This window comes from Monodon monoceros, unplaced genomic scaffold (assembly GCF_005190385.1).
Source record: "Monodon monoceros isolate NGI ecotype Baffin Bay Population unplaced genomic scaffold, NGI_Narwhal_1 Super_Scaffold_14, whole genome shotgun sequence".
Lineage (NCBI taxonomy): Eukaryota > Metazoa > Chordata > Mammalia > Artiodactyla > Monodontidae > Monodon > Monodon monoceros.
In genome coordinates, this window is record NW_021703770.1 from 34,026,179 (window position 1) to 34,046,344 (window position 20,166).

General features: G+C 41.2%; 1 protein-coding gene and 1 pseudogene across 5 annotated transcripts in view; one reads left to right on the forward strand and one right to left on the reverse strand.

Annotated features, from left to right (window-relative positions):
- Nucleotides 1-20,166, reverse strand: part of VPS13B (vacuolar protein sorting 13 homolog B) — a 778,183-nt gene that overhangs the window by 33,053 nt on the left and 724,964 nt on the right. For all 5 annotated transcript variants that reach the window (XM_029222782.1, XM_029222780.1, XM_029222779.1 and 2 more), the window contains 8 exons: nucleotides 19,991-20,166; nucleotides 19,406-19,576; nucleotides 18,849-19,050; nucleotides 17,544-17,732; nucleotides 14,760-14,906; nucleotides 12,216-12,499; nucleotides 8,522-8,649; nucleotides 8,128-8,327 (listed from right to left, as the gene is read on the reverse strand). In XM_029222782.1, coding sequence (XP_029078615.1) covers nucleotides 8,128-8,327; nucleotides 8,522-8,649; nucleotides 12,216-12,499; nucleotides 14,760-14,906; nucleotides 17,544-17,732; nucleotides 18,849-19,050; nucleotides 19,406-19,576; nucleotides 19,991-20,166 — 1,497 coding nt within the window. The remainder of the gene's footprint in view (nucleotides 1-8,127; nucleotides 8,328-8,521; nucleotides 8,650-12,215; nucleotides 12,500-14,759; nucleotides 14,907-17,543; nucleotides 17,733-18,848; nucleotides 19,051-19,405; nucleotides 19,577-19,990) is intronic.
- LOC114895745 lies at nucleotides 14,952-15,059 on the forward strand (annotated as a pseudogene).

The following is a 20,166-nucleotide window of genomic DNA, read 5'->3' on the forward strand; positions in this document are numbered from 1 at the left end:
GTTATTAAAAGTCCTGAAGCCACCCCCTCCTCCAATTTGTACTAATTCTCTCCATAACTGGGCTCAATTCCCATCACAGCACACTTGCTGGACTTCATCCCTCTTCAGTTGTCTTTCTTTTACCTGATTCATTTTGCTCCCACCTCACATTTGCACTTCCTTTCTGATAGTTAATTTTGTGTCAACTTGACTCTGGCCATCGGGTGCCCAGATTAAAACATGATTTCCGGATGTGCTGGTGAGAGCGTTTCCAGAGGAGATTAGCATTTGAATCAGTGGATTCAGCAGACTGCCCTCCCCAGTGTAGGTGAGCATCATCCAATCCACTGAATAGAACAAAATGTGGAGGAAGAAAGAATTTGCCCCTTTTTTCCTGCCTCACTGTTTGAGCTGGAACATTTCATTTCATCTTCTCCTGCCCTTGGACTGGAATTTACACCATGGCTTTCCTGGGTCTCCAGCTTGTCTATGACAGATTGTGGGATGTCTCAGCCTCCACAAATAGATCTGAAGATATGGTAATCAGGCATTGCATTTGTTCTGCTGACTTCTGGCAAAAATCTATAAAACAATTCACCCTCTATTTTGGGAAGGAAAAAATATACTTATATCCCCAGATCAAATAGTTTGTAAAAGAATATCTTAGGAAGGAAAATCATAGTATGGAAGACTTCAAGATTTAGACTTTGAAGGGAAGAAGAGATTTCCCCATATGCTACGGGATTGAATGCTAACCTGCAGAGGGAATAAGGCAGTAAGATGTAGCCTGCTTGGCTGCAGGTAGCTGTTTGTCTTAAGCAGTCTAGTGGACTGAAGAGGCTTTTCTGCACTGGACTCTGTGTCTTAGTAATCACTCTGGTGGTAGCTGTGGAGACAGATTTGCGGATAGGAAGGCTGACAACAGAGAGACCCTTTAAGGGGTTACTGTTAAAATCTGGGAGAGAGATGATGAATAAAAGGCCTGAAGTAGACCCTGGTCACAGAGAGAAGGGGCAGATACAGAGACACTTCTGTGGAATTTCTGCCAGAACTTTGTGACTTACTGGAAGAATGGGGGAAGAGAGGGAAAGGAAGGTACTGGGATGCTGCAGAAAAAGACAGGCTTGGAAGCTAGACAGTCCTGGGATTGAATCCCAGGTCCACTTGCCCTGTGCAAGTTAACCTCTCTGAGCTTCAGGTACCATCTACCTGTAAGAGATGCGATGCAGACTAATGACAATGTTTGTGTAAAGTGCTTGACATAAAGCAGGCATTCAATACAACTTTATATCAATGTTATCTAAGGTTTTTATACTGGAAAAATGGTGGTGATATTAACTGAAGCAGAGGCTCTAGGAGAAGCTGGCTCAGGGGGTGGAGAATGATCCCGTTGGTTTCAGATGATGACGCTGGTTGAGGTGGCTGCAGGTCTTTCAGGCAGAGATGTCTGGCGGGTGGCCAGAAACACAGAGCTGGAGCTCGGGAGGGATGTGGGTGTCTGAGACAGGTACCTGGGAGTGACTGGGTGACACAGATGGTAGCTGAAGCTCGAAGATGAATTAGATCTCCCAGAGAGGAAAAGAAGGGGGGGGGGAAATTTCTAAGGTAGGAACGACTGGATAAGGATGAGAAGAAAATAACAGATATTCTGGGTGTAATTCTTCCTTCTGTATACTTACTGAAAAATATTTTAGGGAAATCCCTACTCCCGAGTATCTTGGGAAGCAATGGTGACTCAACCAGAACAAACTGTAAACACATAGGAGACTCTCAACCAAGATACTTGGCAGATGTTACAATTGGGTGTCAACTTGCTGATATCTCTTCTGGCCCTGATATGGGGGGGTGAGGGAGGCGACTGAAGTAAGCAAGAAGCCAAAACATCGGCACTACACATTTCATAAGGCAGATTCTCACTTGGATCGACAACGTCTTCTCTATGTAAACATTTTGGGATGGATGCTAATGATATCTCTGAAAATGACTACATGCCCTTTAAGCATTAGTGCTCAGGGTTACCCCTGTCTGATCTGCACCAAATGGACTCATTACACATTTGAGTTCTGGCTCATCAAGGCATTTACCAAAGTGTCTCACGATATTCTTGCAAGCAAGATAAGAAATATCTTATACAGTATAGTTTAAAAGTGCTTTTAGACACATTTTCTTATTTAAGAAATGTGGGCTAAATGACAGTACAGTTTGGTGTGTTAGTGGCTGATTGAACCTATGCATTAGGGAAGTGTCTGGTGACTCACTGCAGCATGTTGACCTTGGACTTGTCCTGTTCAACATATTTATTAATGACTTGGATGAACATGGAGAATGCATGCTCACCACATCTATAGATGACATAAAGCTACTAGGGATACTTAAATATGTTGGATGACAGCATCACAATTTTTTAAAAGTGATTTCAACAAGTGGATTAGGCCAATAGCAACAAGATTTAATTTACCGGGGGTAAATGTTAAGTCCTGTCATTGGGTTAAAAAAGTCAACTGTACAGCAGGTCACATGATAAAGATCTGGGGGATGTGGCTGACCACGAGTTCAATAACAAAAAACAGTCTGAACTCGTTAATAAAAAGCTAACTCAATCTTCTAATTTATTAATGGAAGCATAGGGAGGTAATAGCTGGTTAGACCACATTTGGAATAGTATGTATAATTCTGGCTGCCAGGTTTTTAAAAGAGAACATAACACACTAGTGTGTTCAGGCAGGGTAACTGTGGTGATGGGTCTGGAAATCACACTTGCTGAAGGAATGATTCAAGGAACCAGAAACGTTTGGCCTGGATAAGGGAATGGTTAGAGAAGATGTTGAAGCTGCCTTCAAACGACTGTAGTGTTGCTCTATTAAAGGGGAAGTAAATACTCTGTGGTGCCTCAGCAGGTTAAACAAGGATGGATGAATGGATCCTACAGAGGGATAGTTTTCAGCTTGACATAAGCAGAAACTTTCTCATAGTCACTGCTGGAATAAGCCATGACTATGACACTCGGAATCTTCTAGGGTGGGATGTCATGGAAGGGACTCTCGCTCTAGGTAAAAGGGGAAATTAGAAAACCTCTTCTAACCTGTGCTTTCATCGACTTTCAGGTGGAAATGTTTGTAGCCAGGGCAGGACTCCAAAGGACAGACAGTGCTCTTAGCTTGGTATAGGAAAAACGAGACTGGGCCACATGTGAGCAGACCCAGGTTCCAGCCTGATGCTGCTTAATTATAAACCATCTAGTGGATTACTTTTTAAGCCTCAATCCTCTCATCAGTAACATAAACATCAAAATTACTGCCCCGACTATCTTAGAGTTTTTGCAGTGATCAAAGCCTCTATCTTAGGGCTTACTACACTCGACTGCATTTATTTAGCTATGCAGGTGCCTTGAAGGTGGGAATTATACATTATTCAGGGAAAAAGGTTTGGCCCTTGATAGGTCCTCAGTAAAAGTTGGTTGAATAAATGAATGAAAGAACGGAGACTGGATGTGAAAGCACTTTGTAAATGGTACAGAGCTTATAGGAGAAGAAAACAGCAATGATGCTGACCCCACTAAACACTTCTGTTAAGAGTCAAAGATCACGAGGACTTCCCTGGTGGTGCAGTGGTTAAGAATCCGCCTGCCAATGCAGGGGTCACGGGTTCGAGCCCTGGTCTGGGAAGATCCCACATGCCGAGGAGCAACTAAGCCCGTGAGCCACAACTACTGAGCCCATGTGCCACAACTACTGAAGCCCGCGCGCCTAGAGTTCGTGCTCCACAACAAGAGGAGCCACCACAATGAGAAGCCCACGCACCGCAACGAAGAGTAGCCCCCGCTCGCCACAACTAGAGAAAGCCCGCGCACAGCAACGAGGACCCAACACAGCCAAAAATAAAATAAATTAAAAAAAAAAAAAGAGTCAAAGATCATGAGAATTTACTGTAGCTTTGTAGAAGAGAATTCACCTGCAAAGAGATAATTTTAATCTGCCTTTTGGGGTTCAAACTGCTCGTTCTTCTTTGGCTCAGAAATTGCTTTTCATAAACAATCACTTCCCGTGGCTTTTAAGATAAAACCCCAAATCCTTGATTGGAGTTACAGCATCTTGCCAGGTTTAGTCTTGAATTGCCTCACTAGCCTCCTCTCTCACCCCCTTTTCCTTCATCTGGCACTAGGGCCACACTGGCATTTAGATCCCTGAAAGGCCGATGCTCCCTCTCTGAGCACCAAAGCTTTGAACACACTGTTCTTTCTGCCAAGAAAAATCTCCCATTCTCTCGTCTAATACTTAATACCTGTTCCTCCTTTAAGGCATAGATGCCAGGTCTCTTACCCACTGACACACTCCTTGGCCTCTCAAATTAGTCTGCCATATAACAGCACACCTGTACCCGCCTCTCCTGCAGAGCTGTTACCAGAGTTCACAACAGTACAACGACCCATGGGATTACTTGCTTATCATCTATCTCCTCCACACATGGTCTCCTTGAGGGAAAGGGCTGTGTTCCATGTTTGTTCACTGTATTTTATGTAGTCCCAGCGCCAGGTTATAATGAATGGCGCATATTTAATCTCAAGAAGTCCTGTGGATTGAACGACTGAAGCAATGTTTCTCAATGTCTATATTAGTAAGAAAGTAACTACTATGTTTTCTGTGTACCTTTTTTTGTTTTGAATTTTTCCAAAGAAGGTTGCCTAACTTTGACGAAAATAAGGTTTTGAGCTATCAGCAGTTGAAATCCCCTACACTGTGACAGGATTCCAAAGTATCTCCCTGATAGGATCAAAATTATGACTTAAAATTATCAACATAAGCTTATTTTTCATGCTTTCACTTACTTATTGAGAATCTGAAGATTCTTCCTCCCTGAAGTCAGGCTCCCACCCACTGTCATTAGGGATAAGAGCACCAGTTGCCACTGCGGGGCCTCTGGCTGAGATGTCTTCTAACCAGGTGTGAGCCAGGGACACAGCCCCAGAAAACCCACCCCCATCCGGATTTTGTGGCCGACACGCTCTCAGGTCTTCTAGTTAACTCTTGATCCAAAGAATACTTCTTTGTGTAACCATAAAGTTACTGTCTGCATATTCCTTCTCATATTCCATGTCAAAATTATACAACATGACACGGTCTTATTTACATGACCAAGGCAGGGGCATCTCTATGACTGACAAAAGCTAAAGGAGTCTTCTTCCTTGGGGCATAATGGAGATTTTATGGTGTTTTAATTCTGTTTTTTTTTTTTTTTAATTAATTTTGCTTTTTTTAGGTCAGCTTTGAAATTCACATCACGTGCCTGTGACCCAGGGCTGAGGAAAGGCTCCTGGAAGACAAGCTCCCTCCTACAGAAGGGCTGCTTCCTTTCATCAGAGGACACAGCTCCCCAAGCTCCCCAGTGATTTATATGCCCTGGTGTGTTACTGAGGAGATGCCAGTGAGGGCCTGAAACAAATCTTCCTCCAGAATAGGAAGTAAACCGTGGTCTGTGGGACATATGGCACGCAGCTCCTCAAAGATTAATGGGAACATGAGACTTTGCTGGGTCCTAGGACCAGGGATGATAAGGGTGTTGGAAACAGTACCTCCTCTCAGCTTTGAAGTGTCCCTGACTACAAAGGTTTGAGGAAATTTAGAGTGAACAGGAATCCCCAAAATAAGGTTTGGCAGGCAGAATGCCTATTGTAAAGAATTCCCTAGACATATATAAGCAAGGTTTCAAACATCTTCAAACCGATGCAGGGGAGTTCAGGGACCCTTGAGAAGCTGGTGATACTTATTTTGTAAATTACTGAGATGGGGAACGTCTTCTGAGGCTGCACAGACCCAGCAGATTTTCACTGTTCATCACATGAGCACTGCGGATGGAGATCACACCCCTCAGTAGTTTGGGGAACCACAAATGCAGGTCTCCCAGGTGAGCGGGGCCCCTCTTGCACCTGTCCCCGGCCATGTCCTTCACCTGTTTCTACAGCTACACTCTCCCCAGGCCCCCACCCGTTTCCCTCTGTCTCTCAGCAGATGTTTCATTCCACACTTCATAATAAACTTAAGGCCAGTGGGTATCACTTCACTCCATTTCCCAGTCCATCCCTCCTGAGATCTCTACCTACACCTGTGCCCATCCCCAACTCTTTTCTGCCAACAGAGAAGAGGGTGTGGCCCTTCTGTTCAAGTAGAATTACACTCCCCATGCTTTGGACTTGTCTCTCTGGCAATTCCTCGCTCGTGTTTTCATGTCTCCTCGATTGACTCCTTTCCCACAGCATATAAAGGGCTTCCTCCCCACTGATCTCACCTGCTTCATGGCCACGCTTCTTGAAAGAACACTTCTCACCGTCCCTGCACTCCCTCACTTCCACTCCCTCTGAACCTGTAACTTCCAGTGGCTACCCTGCTTGCCCTCTTCCCACCATCTGCCATCCTGTAAACTCTCTCTCTCAGGGGCTTTCCTGTTTCTGCTCAGGTTCTCGCCCAGCCACTCTCCTGATCCTTCTCAGTCTGTTGCTGCGTGACACTCACATGCTGGAGTTTCCCAAGGTTAGGCCTGGGACCCTCTTCTCCTCCCTTATAAGACCTCTCTTGGTAACCTCATCTTCTTTTTCATTCATTCAGTCATTCATTTTTCTGTATGATATGTATTCAGATCTCATTGTGTTGGCAGGCATTCTGCTGTAGGCTGTGGATGAATAAGGCAGGTGTCTGACTGCCAGGAATCTTGACTTGGTAGGAAATCATTTACAGAAGTGAATGCAATTAAATGTTACAAATGTTGTGTGAGTATGTAGAGGGTCCCAGGGGGGTGGGCAGGAGACTTCACAGGGGTGTAGGGAGAGAATCCCTTGAGAGATGAGAAAAAATGTGCCAGCAGGACTGGGGAAGAGGGCAGTTAAGGAATTCCAGGTAAGGAAGTAGCATTCATAGCACATGCTATGCAGTCAGGCAGGTCTGGATAAAATCCCAGTCCCTTCCCTTGTAACACATGGGAATTAGGCCATGTTCCTTCTGGAGATCTCAGTTTTCACTTCTGTAACATGGAGGTGACAGTCCCTATCTCGTATGGCTGCTGCAAAGGTTAAGTAAGAATGAATGTAAAGTGCTTAGCACAATGCCTAGCATACATTAAGCACTTATTAAATGATAACCATTATTATCACTGTAAGTACATTTATAACTTTAACATGTGTGCCGTAACCATTACAGTAGGACCTACTTCATAAGCCTGTTGTGAAGATCAAATGGACTAATACATGTGAAAGGACTTTTAAAAAGTTCAGCACAATATTATTGAGCCATAAAAAGGAATGAAGTTCTGACACATGCTACAACATGCATGAACCTTGAAAACATTATGCTAAGTGAAATAAGCCAGACACAAAAGGACAAATGTTGTATGATTCCACTTACGTGAGATGCCTGGAGTAGGCAGATTCAGAGACAGAAAGTACATTAGAGATCACCAGGAGTTGGGGAGAGGGGAGAATGGGGAGTTATGGGTTTAGAGTATCTGTTCAGGATGACAAAACATTTCTGGAAATAGATAGTGGTTATGGTTTTACAACATTGTGAATGTATTTAATGCCACCGAATTGTACTGAAAAATGGCAAATTTTAAGTAGAGCAGAAAGGAAATGCTAGGTTCCTGTGCCATTTTCAAGAAAAATATTATCACTAACATCCAGAGTAAGACAGAGACAAATCAGGACATCTGAACTGTTCAGGTTTTTAAAGCTGTGCTTATACTTGCAAAGTTTCACACACTACTAGGATTAATATGTATATTTTACACTTAGCAAATTTTCAAAAGAGGTGATTAATCTAGGGTTGACAGTATAATTGTCCTAAGATCTGGACAGTTAGATTACCTTCCATGTAAAGAAGGTTAACAAGTTTATTTCATTTTTGACCTGGATTTAGACCCAAGATGGGCTTGCTTAACTGGTGCTCCCCTCTCATAAACAGTTGCAAAGTACGCTTTGAGATACATACTTGGGTTTGAGAATTTATAGCCCATTGAAGATGTAAAAGTGGATACACATGTGCCCTCACACAGAGACAAGACATTCAGCATTTAGAAAACTATGTGTAGAAACAGACAACCACCAAAACCTTAAAAAGGGACTGTTTCTTTGGGCTTTGGCAGGAACCCTCGCGGCTCACTGACCTGTGTTCCCTGATTGTTGATGTCGATGGCGTCGCTCCACTCACTCGTCGTTTCCTCCAGCAATTCTACTCTCAAAAGGAGGCTGGGGAGTAAGTCTCTGGTCCTGCAGTCTGGATAACTGGAAAGCTGATGATACAGCTCATGATGAATTGAGCACTCAGGAGGAATTCTTCTGCAATAAACCTCACACTTTGGAATATCTAAAATTGAAAAAAAGGCATATGCAGACTTAGGCCTTGAAGAAAAAGACTTGGGGATACTAAATGTAATGGGGCAAGAGAAACTTCTCAGAGAAGCTCACTTTTATTTAAGGGTCACAGGTAACTACGAAGTCAAAAACCTCCAGAAAGAATATAGGTTTTGTATTATTTAGATTCAATACTATAACATATACCTTTAGTATTTTCCTTTATAAGTACTGTTACTGGACATCTGTTGTGGAAAATTATTCGAGGGCTAGGGTCTTCTGAGAGGGTTAAATAAGTCACTCCAAAATGCTCTTGATATGTCAGTGCTATAGCCCTAGAACAGAATCAAAGGATAGAAATGGTTTAGAAAAAAATGCATGCTTTCTCTCCTGATACATGTTTATTTGGATTTGCAATATTCAGAACCTCTATAACACCTTCTCTCTTATACATCAGAGGAAATGTTTTCCAGAGAATGGATGGTCATCCACTTATCTATTACCTGCCAAACACTAATGATAGGTTTACTAATTTTTTCTGACAGTAGTAAACATTTTTGTCATAAAATATTCAAAAAAATGTGAAAGATCTTATACACACTACTATATTTAAAACAGATAACCAACAAAGACCTACTGTATAGCACAGGGAACTCTGCTCAATTCTGTAACAACCTAAATGGGAAAAGAATTTGAAAAAGAATATGTATAACTGAATCACTTTGCTGTACACCTGAAACACAACATTGTTAATCAACTATACTCCAATATAAAATAAAAATTAAAAAAATAAAATTAAGTTAAAAATATAAATAAAATAAAACCCCCATAACTCCCACCACTCGGAGAGAATTACAGATATCCTTGTGCTAGCTTTTCCTCCTCAAAAGTGCTTGGTAAATTTTGGCAAAGGAGGAGTTGATGTGCTTCTAGAAGGACGACTAGAGAATCTGGGTACTTGCTCTTTTTTAATTCTAAAGGTAGGTATGCTCAATCTGTTTGTTGTCAATTTTTGCCAATCATCATGCTTTACAGGATCTCCATTTTGACTACGAAGAGCAAAGCTGTATTTACTATTTGGCCTCAGAGAAACTGCCATGTGGCCGTAGGCTGACCTCTACAATGGGCAGAGAGAAAGGCTCCAATTTAGACCTAGAGACTACCAAAAGTATTTCATAACAAAGCAGGAAAAAAATTCTCTCTGAAGCTTAAATTCTGTGGACCGATCATTGAAATTAATCAAAGAAATCAGATATTTGCCAAATGTGGCCCTCAGTTTCCACTTATTATAAGGGGTCAATGACACACTAAAGAATTTCCCATTCATTACCTATTCTGCTCGCCAGTGTGAGTTCTTCCCAAAGCCTGTATATTTGTCTGAAATGTCAAGGTGAACTGTCGATTAGTATTTGGGGAAATCATATAACTAACTAACTAACACCATGACATGTGCACTGCTGGACTGGGGGGAGGAGAGGAGATGGAACACTCTCTGAGCGTCAGTCTCTGCATTAGCACCGAAGTCCTTCTCCCAGCCTACCTGTGGAAGAGCTGGGCAAGCCAACCACAGAGAATGCTCTGCCGATAGCCAAGAGCTGGGGCCAAGACTGAAATATGGCACTTCCAATGTAATATCTAGCTTAATATGTACAGATAAAGATTTAAATTATATTAATAAAATCTTAGAATTTTAAACTTAATTTCTAAGTGTTTTATTTTACATTTTGTCTCTCAGTTTTAAAAATAAGTTTTGTTTTCTATACATAGGTTCACATTGCTTTCAAAAATACTTCCACACTTAATTGATGGAAATGTTCTATATGTTGATTGTATCAACGCCAATATCCCAGTTGTGATATTATAGTTGAGTTTTGCAAGATAGGGGAACTGGGTAAGGGATACATGGGACCTCTCTGTATTATTTCCTATATCTGTATGTGAATCTACGATTATCTCAAAATAACACTTACTAGAGAATGGACTTGAGGATATGGGGAGGGAGAAGGGTAAGCTGGGACGAAGTGAGAGAGTGGCATGGACATATATACACTACCAAACGTAAAACAGATAGCTAGTGGGAAGCAGCCGCATAGCACAGGGAGATCAGCTCAGTGCTTTGTGACCACCTAGAGAGGTGGGATAGGGAGGGTGAGGGAGGGAGACGCAAGAGGGAAGAGATATGGGAACATATGTATAACTGATTCACTTTGTTATAAAGCAGAAACTAACACACCATTGAAAAGCAATTATACTCCAATAAAGATGTTAAAAAAATTTTTTTTGAAGTATGGTTGACTTACAATATTGTGTAAGTTTCAGGTGTACAGCACAGCAATTCAGTTATATACATATATTCTTTTCAGATTCTTTTCCCTTATAGGTTATTACATAACGGTGAGTATAGTTCCCTGTGCTATACAGTAGGTTCTTGTTGGTTATCTATTTTATACATAGTAGCGTGCATATGTTAATTCCCAGCCTCCTAATTTATCCCTCCCCCCACCCCGCTTTGGAAACAATAAGTTTTTTTTAATAAATTTATTTATTATTTATTTCTGGCTGCATTGGGTCTTCGTTGCTGCACACGGGCCTTCTCTAGTTGCAGCAAGCGGGGGCTACTCTTCTTTGCAGTGCACGGGCTTCTCATTACGGTGGCTTCTCTTGCTCCGGAGCACAGGCTCTAGGCGCGCGGGCTTCAGTAGCTGTGGCACATGGGCTCAGTAGTTGTGGCTCGTGAGCTCTAGAGTGCAGGCTCAGTAGTTGTGGCACACGGGCTCAGTAGTTGTGGCTCATGGGCTCTAGAGCGCAGGCTCAGTAGTTGTGGTGCATGGGCTTAGTTGCTACGCGGCATGTGGGATCTTTCTGAACCAGGGCTCGAACCCGCGTCCCCTGCATTGGCAGGCGGATTCTTAACCACTGCGCCGAAGTCCCAAGTTTGTTTTAATTAAAAATTTAAAAACTCACCACACTTAACTTCTCCAACCAGAACATAAGGACAAACATTCCTCTCGAGTTAGGGGTGAAAAGTGTTTATAAAATCATGGATGTTTGTGAGTGTTGTGAAAGAAGAAGGGATGTGTGTAGGGAACAGAGCCTTACTATTAAGGATAACTCGAGTCAGGAAGTTATCTTTTAAAATATTACTACTAGAAATCTCTATATACATCAAAGTTAAGATGGCTAAAATCTCAAATAAAGTCTATAAATTCATAATCACGAAAAAAGGTACCTCTCATAAGGTTACAATATGTTTTCTTTTGTACTTTTTATATATACCATAAATAAGTTATTCCTGACAGCTACAGAAAGGACATATTGCATGCAAAACGACCGCAAAATAAAAGTCCGGTATGAACAAACCATTACATGTCTCTGGCTTGATTCTGTGGTTGCTATTTGCATAATTGGTAATTGGTAATTGGAGTAACTTGCGTGCAGGAACAACCACAGAACAGAGTCTTCTGTGACTTGTGTTTATCTAAGTTATCTCTCTTAATGACTTGAGAAAAATTCCATTTTGAAGTAAAAGTAAAATATGGGAAAAGAAGAGGTTTTCCAACTTGACTCTCTCATATTTTAACCCTTATTTCTTATCACTTGACAGAGGCTAAGAAGCCATAAAAGAAGGTGATCTTTTCATTATGATAGATTTCTGCTATTCTACGGTACAAACATCACATTTCCCCCTAGTAGAAGCTGCATAAGGGAGAAATCTCATCAGTAGTACACTGGGACAACCCATGTGTGATCATAACATTTGCCCAGTTGTATACAAAATCTAGAAGCCATGAAAAATAAAAGCAAAACCTAATTTTACGTGTGGTGAGCACTGCAAATATTCTCCTATTTCTCCCGGCACCTGGATGAAGCAAAGAAGGGCATTCACATAAATGTAAAATACCTGGTACAGAATCCATTTTCCCTATAGTTCCCGAAGGGCACTGACACACTCTGTCTGGGAAACTCTTGTCTAACTAGAGCTGGCAGGCTCCAGCACTGTGACCTGTCGGCAACTGCGGCAGGAGAGAAGGCCAGCAAGATCTGTTTCTGAAGCAGGGATGCATCCAGCGCTGACTGACTGATATCAGGCATTAAGTCCCAGCAAGGAAGGGAGCTGGATTTCACAGCAGGCTGCTCGCCACCTGGGCAAATGCTGAAAGTAGCACTGTCTGGAACATGAAAATACTGAAGAAAGAAAAGACAATGCAGAGAGAGCACAGTTACTACAGTCATACAGAGAAGTTACACTTTTTAAAGCACAGCTTCTGAGAAACTATAACATATATTCTCAGGAGGTGGCCAGGTGGGGGACATGGGAATATTAGAAATCCTGTTCCCAAGAGAAAGCTCTAATGAGACAATTACAAGGAGCAGGAAGAACAGGGTCGGCTTTTCTAGGCATAATGAAACATGATAAAACTGGTGTGACTTCAAAGGTGATGCAAAGTTCTCAATACCCCCAGGTACTGCAAAGAAAAGCCATGCCATGTGGTAGAAGCGTTGTTTGTTGGGAGGGAGTCCTCCTAGAGAGGTATGGCTGGACTGAAAGGGTGGCACCCCGGGGGACCTTGGGCAGAAGAGATCTGAATGAGATACAGAAGGGTAAACTGGGGGCTCAGAAGACAAATTTTTTTGAAGGCTCATCCTGAGGGAGCAGGAAACTCTGATCTCCAACCGTCCGTTGGAATTCCACATGGTTTCTGGCACATTAGAGAGTCTCAGGTTTGTAGACATAAAAAGGACCTTTAGAGATAATTTATTTGGCCCTCCTCTTTCACAGCCGAGGAAGCTGCTTCCCAGAGTGCAGAAGATTTGTCCAGCATCACAAAGCCAGCGTGTGGCAAAGCCTAGCCAGCAGCCAGGCTTCCTCCTTCGCTCTTGGCTGTTTCTCCCACTGTCCCAGACAGTCTCCCTGAGAGGGCAGGGATTACCATGTCTTTAAACAATTCCCACACCTGCCCGAAGCAGGGTCGGGGTTGAAAAAGGGGGCCCCCTCAGCTGCAGAAAGGATGGGGGCCTTCCCCTTCTCTCAAGGAGCCCATTGTGATGCTGGTATTGAGGTGACTGCTGGCAATTCTCCTTTCCTGAGTGCCCAGCCTTTTTACTCATATTACCTCATTTAAGCTTCACCCAAAACCTGCAAGGAATGCAAAATTATGCCCCTCTTCAGATGAGGAAGTGTCAGTGTCGAAAACCCTGACCCAATGCCTCAGGAAGCCCTAGGGTGGGGAGAAGCAGGAAAATTATCAGGGCTCATGCTGGATCTTCCCTCAAATCCTCGCCTACAACGCAATTACTGTTGACCTCTACTTCCCACCAGGGTACTTCTGGTCACCTATTTATTTTATCAATACTTCAACGAACCAAGATGAAATTCTATTACTCTGACATTTTTATAAATACTATAATGCACTGTAGGCTTAGAAGAATAAGACTTTCATCCTACTGTATTGCTCTAATGTAATTTTTAGGAGCTGAAAGTAAGGGCTAACAATAAATTCAGATGAAAGTAAAGAAAAATAATACTTTTCTATATGATGGTTTCAATAGCGTAAAACAATAGATACCACTTAGCATATTCTGTTTTCAAATCCTTTTAAAATATCTCCTTACTCTCTTAAAATAAAACTGTTCATCTGAACTGTATAAAGAATTGAATATTGGATTCATTTGCCGCGTATTCTGCCATAGAGACGTTAACATAAATGAGCTGGTGCATTTTCACATTTCCTCTCCTCGTGGACACAGAGCTCAGCGCTCCCAGATCTGGGGCTCCGTTGGGGCTGAGCCTTCTTCACACAGGGCTCCTCCAGGCACGGTGGCCTGCAAGGCAGATGTTCTTTTCCAGGAGCCTCTGAGCCAGTCCTCAGGCCCGCTTCCTGCTGGTGGGGCCTTGTGTTAGTGAGCTCTGGCAGAGAGCGCTGCAGCCTCGGGGGCAGATGGGGCCGGCAGCACCCAGCTGCCAGTGGGTCTGGATCTCCTGCTTGGTAGGATGTCTCCTCATTAAGTATCTTGGAAGTGCTCACCATGGCATCCATGGTTTTGTTTTGTTTTGTTTTGTTTTGTGTGTGTGTGTGTGTGTGTGTGTTTTTTTTTTTTTTGCGGTACGCGGGTCTCTCACTGTTGTGGCCTCTCCCGCTGTGGAGCACAGGCTCCGGAGGCGCAGGCTCAGCGGCCATGGCTCACGGGACCAGCCGCTCCGCAGCATGTGGGATCTTCCCGGACCGGGGCACGAACCCATGTCCCCTGCATCGGCAGGCGGACTCTCAACCACTGCGCCACCAGGGAAGCCCAGCATCCATGGTTTTAATGAAAGCAAAAATAAATGAATCTTTACCTATATTCAGTGTTAGCTTTTGATTTGTTCCAGGTTAAAAAAAAGTTGATAATAATTATTATTCATTTATGAAAACTTAGACAAAACAATCATCTTTGAATTGCTTACCTCCTTTCCAGAGTGGGGTCTGGCGATAGATAACTGTGGTTTATAAAATATCTGATACGGTGTATTATTGATTATTGTAGTCTTGTCTTCAACCTGAATAATTTGTATGCCTTGCTGTACCATGGAGGAAATGCAGAACTGGCATAACTGCAGGACAATTGAGGAAAGAGTAATTTTTAAAATATTATATGGGTGTTGTATGAAAGGAGAGAAGGTTAGCACTCCCCTTGACAAGGATGGAAGAGGCGCATACAGTTAAGGCACTGCCACCTACTTCGTGGCATCTAACCACTGTTTTTTTGTTTATTCTGCCCAATCTTTAGAGTATTTTGACTCACCAATCATGTATTTCATCAATTAATGAAAATATTAACAACTTCTAAACAACAGAACATAATACATAAATTCAAATTAAATCTGATACTTAAGTGGGTGCTTCCAAAGGGAAAAAAAAATCATATGGCATATAAAAACCTCTTGATTATTTTTAAAAGTCATTTTATCCATTGGTTTGCACAGGACAGTATCAATTTTATCTTCTGTTCCAGAGGATTTAGTAGAGTTCGCTTTCAGTCTCAAAATTGTCTTGGTCCCTAAAAAGGGTCACTATTTACTCTTCAACTGGGTGCTTTAGCAAACCGGCTACTTTTCCTGTTATTGTATAGTGACAGAGACTTGTTTTCAAGTAATTAAACCAATTCCCTCACAAAATATTTATTTATAAAGCACTTATACATAAACAGATGTCACTTATCCTTTTCAACATAAAGAACTCAACCCAGCATTCCCCTTATCCTCATGCTCACCCTAGCAGCTATCTCACTGAATGTGTACCTGGACCAAGGGGAGTTCTGAGAACTTAAATAATGATGACAATGTTGAAGAAAATAGTAACAGCTGACCCTCATATATTGCCTTCTTGTGCTCCACCTGTTGAAAGTACTTTATGCATATTAATTCACAGAATGCTCACTACACCCACATGGGGTAGCTACTATATTATCCCCATTTTACAGAAGAGAAAAAATGAGGCACAAAGAGGTAAGCAACTTGCCCAAGGTCACAAAGATAAAGAGGGTCTAAGGGTTGGAATTAGAAACCATGCAGACTGGTTCCCTGGTGCTGCTCTTAACCACGGTGTGTATCATCTCATTGTCCTATCACATTGTATGAGGAACTGATGCTCAGAGAAGGTATTACTTGCCCAGAGATATCCATCTAGCAAGTGGTAACGTCAAGAAAGTTCTCAGAGTGTGGTCTGGGAACCCTTGGAGGAGATGGTCTTTGAGATTCTTTCAGGGGGCCCCAAGGTCAAAACTAATTTTAAAATAATAAGATGCTATTTGTCTTTTTCACTCTAATTTTCACGTAAGCATACAGTGGAGGTTTCCAGAGGCTATATGACACATGATGTCATCATGCTTATGGCTAATGAAATGTACGTCTGTGAATTCTTGTGTTTAAAATTTTCTGTTTTAATTTCTAATTTGATAAATATCAAATAGATATAATCCACATAAACAAAAGGTTTTTTGGAGGTCCTCGGTATCTTTTAAGAGTGTAAAGGGGTCCAAAGACTAAAAAGTTTGAGAATCATTACTAGAGAATAATGAGATATAAATATAATAATATTATATTTTCCAACAGTTCATTCATTCCTTCACTAACATTTATTCGCACTTGCTGTGGCCACTTTGTGAGGTGCTGGAGGTACTGGGTGTTTGACTGTATATCATAACTTTTTTTCCAGGTTTTGATGGTAGTTCTCAACTTACAACTATTCAACTTTGGGTGATTCACGCTTACAGCTCTTTGCCATTTACACCCGTGTTACAGTATTTTGGCCGGCAGAGCATAAACATGTGTTGCCCAGACAACTTTGAGGAAATGGGTGCCAGCCTTGAATACTGAAGACCTACTACTTTGTATCAGAGAAATTTATTTTTAAAAAGTCACCAAACGACCCTAACTTTTCTCAGGAGGCTCTTTGAAGATGCCTGTCAAAATCTAGCTTCTCCCCAGAGAAAGGTCATTCTGAATTATACTACCCTGATGAAGCATCCTTTCTTTTTCAGATTTGGGACAGCTAAAATAACGAAGATATCATTAAGTACAGCATGAGATTTCTACATGGTACACTATGATACTTACTTCATACATACAGTTTAATGTGATTTGTTACTATATTATTCAGCTTAACTGGTTTTCATATACTACTTTAGAAAAGATTCATGTTGAAAAGCACATACCACTTATACTTAGTTAAATAACTATTTTTTTTTCATTTTTTTTGGTATTCATCTTCATAAACATGAGTACCAGTCCGCTGTTCAATAATACAACTCCACATCATTTTGCTCAGGATGCCCTTTCCAGAAATATAACCTTTGCTGCAGGAGCCTTTGTCCTTTCACTCAATACTCAGAATGTTAGCAGCTCTACCTCCTGCTCTAAAACAAGGAGGCCAAGTACAACTTGTGGATATTTGGGAATAAGTTCACTTTTTTCCCCTACATACAATAAATCAAGTGACTGCTGAGCGTTCTGAAATAGAGAGGTTATTGGATAAACTATGTGACACAGCTTTTATCACTAGCAAAGGAAAAAAAAAACGACTGTAGAACAGAGAGGTCTAAGAAATCACGTTACACTGTTAAAAATTGTTTGGAACAAGTAATACCAAAAAGGGATTAAAAAAGAAAAGGGTAGACTCATTTTAAACAGGTTGAAGGGATGGCATGCTATCCCCTGAGCCACACAGACTTTTATCGACTTTGATCTTACCTTCTGATGTCCTGGGAAAGCACCAAGTCTTATTTCGGCAGCAACAAACCCTTCTTCGTCCAATGACACAACTTCACCATTACCTCCATCTTTCCACTTTGGAGATGTCAGGTTATGGACCAGTTTAATTGCTACTGACTTGTGCAGGGTGTTTGTATTTGCCCAGTATATTCCAATTTGAAAAGCTTCCTGGAAAAGTAATGCCTCAATTATGAAGTATTTTTCTTAACTTTGATATTTTTACCTCAATTCGTAGGAATTTTTTATATTATGTAATAGGTCTACTTAGGCAACCAAATCCCTTTTTATTTTGTAATGGCAACATACATTTTATTTTAGTTCCCAGTGCTTTCTCTGAATCACAATGGAATTTGTATTTATTGAAGGAGGGAAAAAGAACATCAATCTAAACTGTGACTACCCTATATACCAAAGGCTTAAAAACTGAAGGTTTCATTTCATTTGACAAAAGAATAATATGTAACACTACGTACATGTAGGTTAACATCCCAATTCCTTAAGGTAACATCATATGATTATTTAAAAAAAAAAAGGAAAAATGCAATTGGATAAAGATGTTTATAAACTGGAGCTCAAAAAAAAAAAGGACTCTCAAATTATTCCCTATCAGGAAAACATTTTATTTAGAAATTCCTTGTACTCTATTTTCTTACAGATTTATGTGCCTTCTTGAACTGGGCTAGCCTTATCAAGAAAGTTCTCCTGTAATGGAATATAAAATCTTCCTATGAAATTCTGTTTTACAATTAAGTTTTTCTTCCCTTGTTATTAATGATTCTATGCTGTTATCACTAACAGGGGGCATCCATGAATATGGACAGGCAAGTCCACTTATAAAGGAAAAGGGGCCTTGACAAAAATAGCTGTTGAGAAATCTTTACTTCTTATCCATCTTGCACATCTCTGAGAGTTTCTGTAAGAACCACAAAAATATCTAGGGGGTGGGTTAGCACAGAATATGGCTCTATATTCTTAACATATCCTGAGCAGGCAAATCCTAATACTTGTCAAACATCCTATACACAATGGAAATGAGAATGTAACTAGTACAAGTTATCAAATTTAATGATAACTCAAGCATGAATACTGCTGATGGGGAAAAAAAAAAGACATCTGAGATGTCTCTGAATATCAAAGAACATTCCATACCCTTTACATATGCATCTAGGAGGACAGTTTTCCACAACTGATTGATTCTGTTAAGAACATAAATGCAACCTCAGAATAAAAGCTGGTTGTTGAAAGGAAAGAATTCCTATTAGTTTAAAAAAAAAGTTATAGTACCTGAAAATTAGGAGGGATAATAATTTTGCCAGCAGGAACCTGTAGAACAATCTTCTCTCCCTCAAACAGCCAGAGGTCCCACTTGGACTGATTGATGAGCAGGGCCCAGGGTAGCAGCTCTATCAACAAGGTCCTCACATATGGCTTCCAGGCTGACAGCTTCACTCGCATTGGGCTGTCCCACTGGCTCAGCTGCTCATTCCTGTGCCAAATACCACATCCAAGAGACTCAATGAAACGTGATGACTTCAGGATTCATGAAATGTGTTTAAGGATTCCAGACACACAACGCTCCTGTATGACACCTCTTCACACCAGAGTCATGCAATGCTAAATTTGCATCCAGGAGAAAGAAACTTTTCATGCAATTATGTTCGAGATTAAGAATGAAGCAATCTACGGAATACATCTGCTAGGTGATAAAAGGTCAGAATCTGACAGATACATGCAAACATCTTTTTAAAAATGTTTTTATGGTATCTAAGATTTTTGTGAACGGTTATTTATTTCTTAATGTTGAGAAATGTTTGTAGAAAAAGACTGCTAGAGGACATTACCTGTCAGAGTCCTTTTTATTATAGGGCCATGTGGGTTGAAGGGACTTTTCTGGACCATAGAATTCGTCAAGGGTCTGAGTAACTGTGCCTCCGGGGTGTATCTTAGTGGCTATTTGCTTAATGAGGGATGTTGAGATGGGAACAGCACAATGTGAAGGATCATCTTCTTCTCTAGGAAACGGAAAGAAAAAACAAGAATGATTATCAGATGTATCACAGACCAATATTTTTTTTGGTGAGAGTGAGTCAATTTTTGGTGCTTTAGGGATGATGACACAGTTTGGGGAATTATCTGGGCCGTGGCCTTTCCTCCCCAATGCTTGGGTGGAGATCTCTTGTTCCTCTACAGAAATTATGTGTCAATTACATTTTCTGATCATCCCTCTTATTTATATCCAAAGGGGCTGAATTTTATCTTAAACTGTAGAAGAGAATAAGAGAATACTAGGCAGGGCAATTTAAAAATAACATTCTCATAAGATAAGAAATCATACAAAAAACTCTATCCTCCCTTACCCCCTCAGTAGGACAAAGTTACTTTTCTACTGAATCTCTCTTAAGAAAATGTAAGGACTTTCCCAGTACCTTGCTTGAAATGTTAGGTGATGTACAAGGTCAGGTTCTATGTTTTGCAGTGGTTTTTCTTGTCCTTTTCCTGGAATAATTTGTGTTTCACTCAATCCCAGACTTCTTTTCTCCAAATGTATGATAATGGGGTCTGGAAGATGACTCCTCATGATAAAAAGAGGGCTGAACACAAT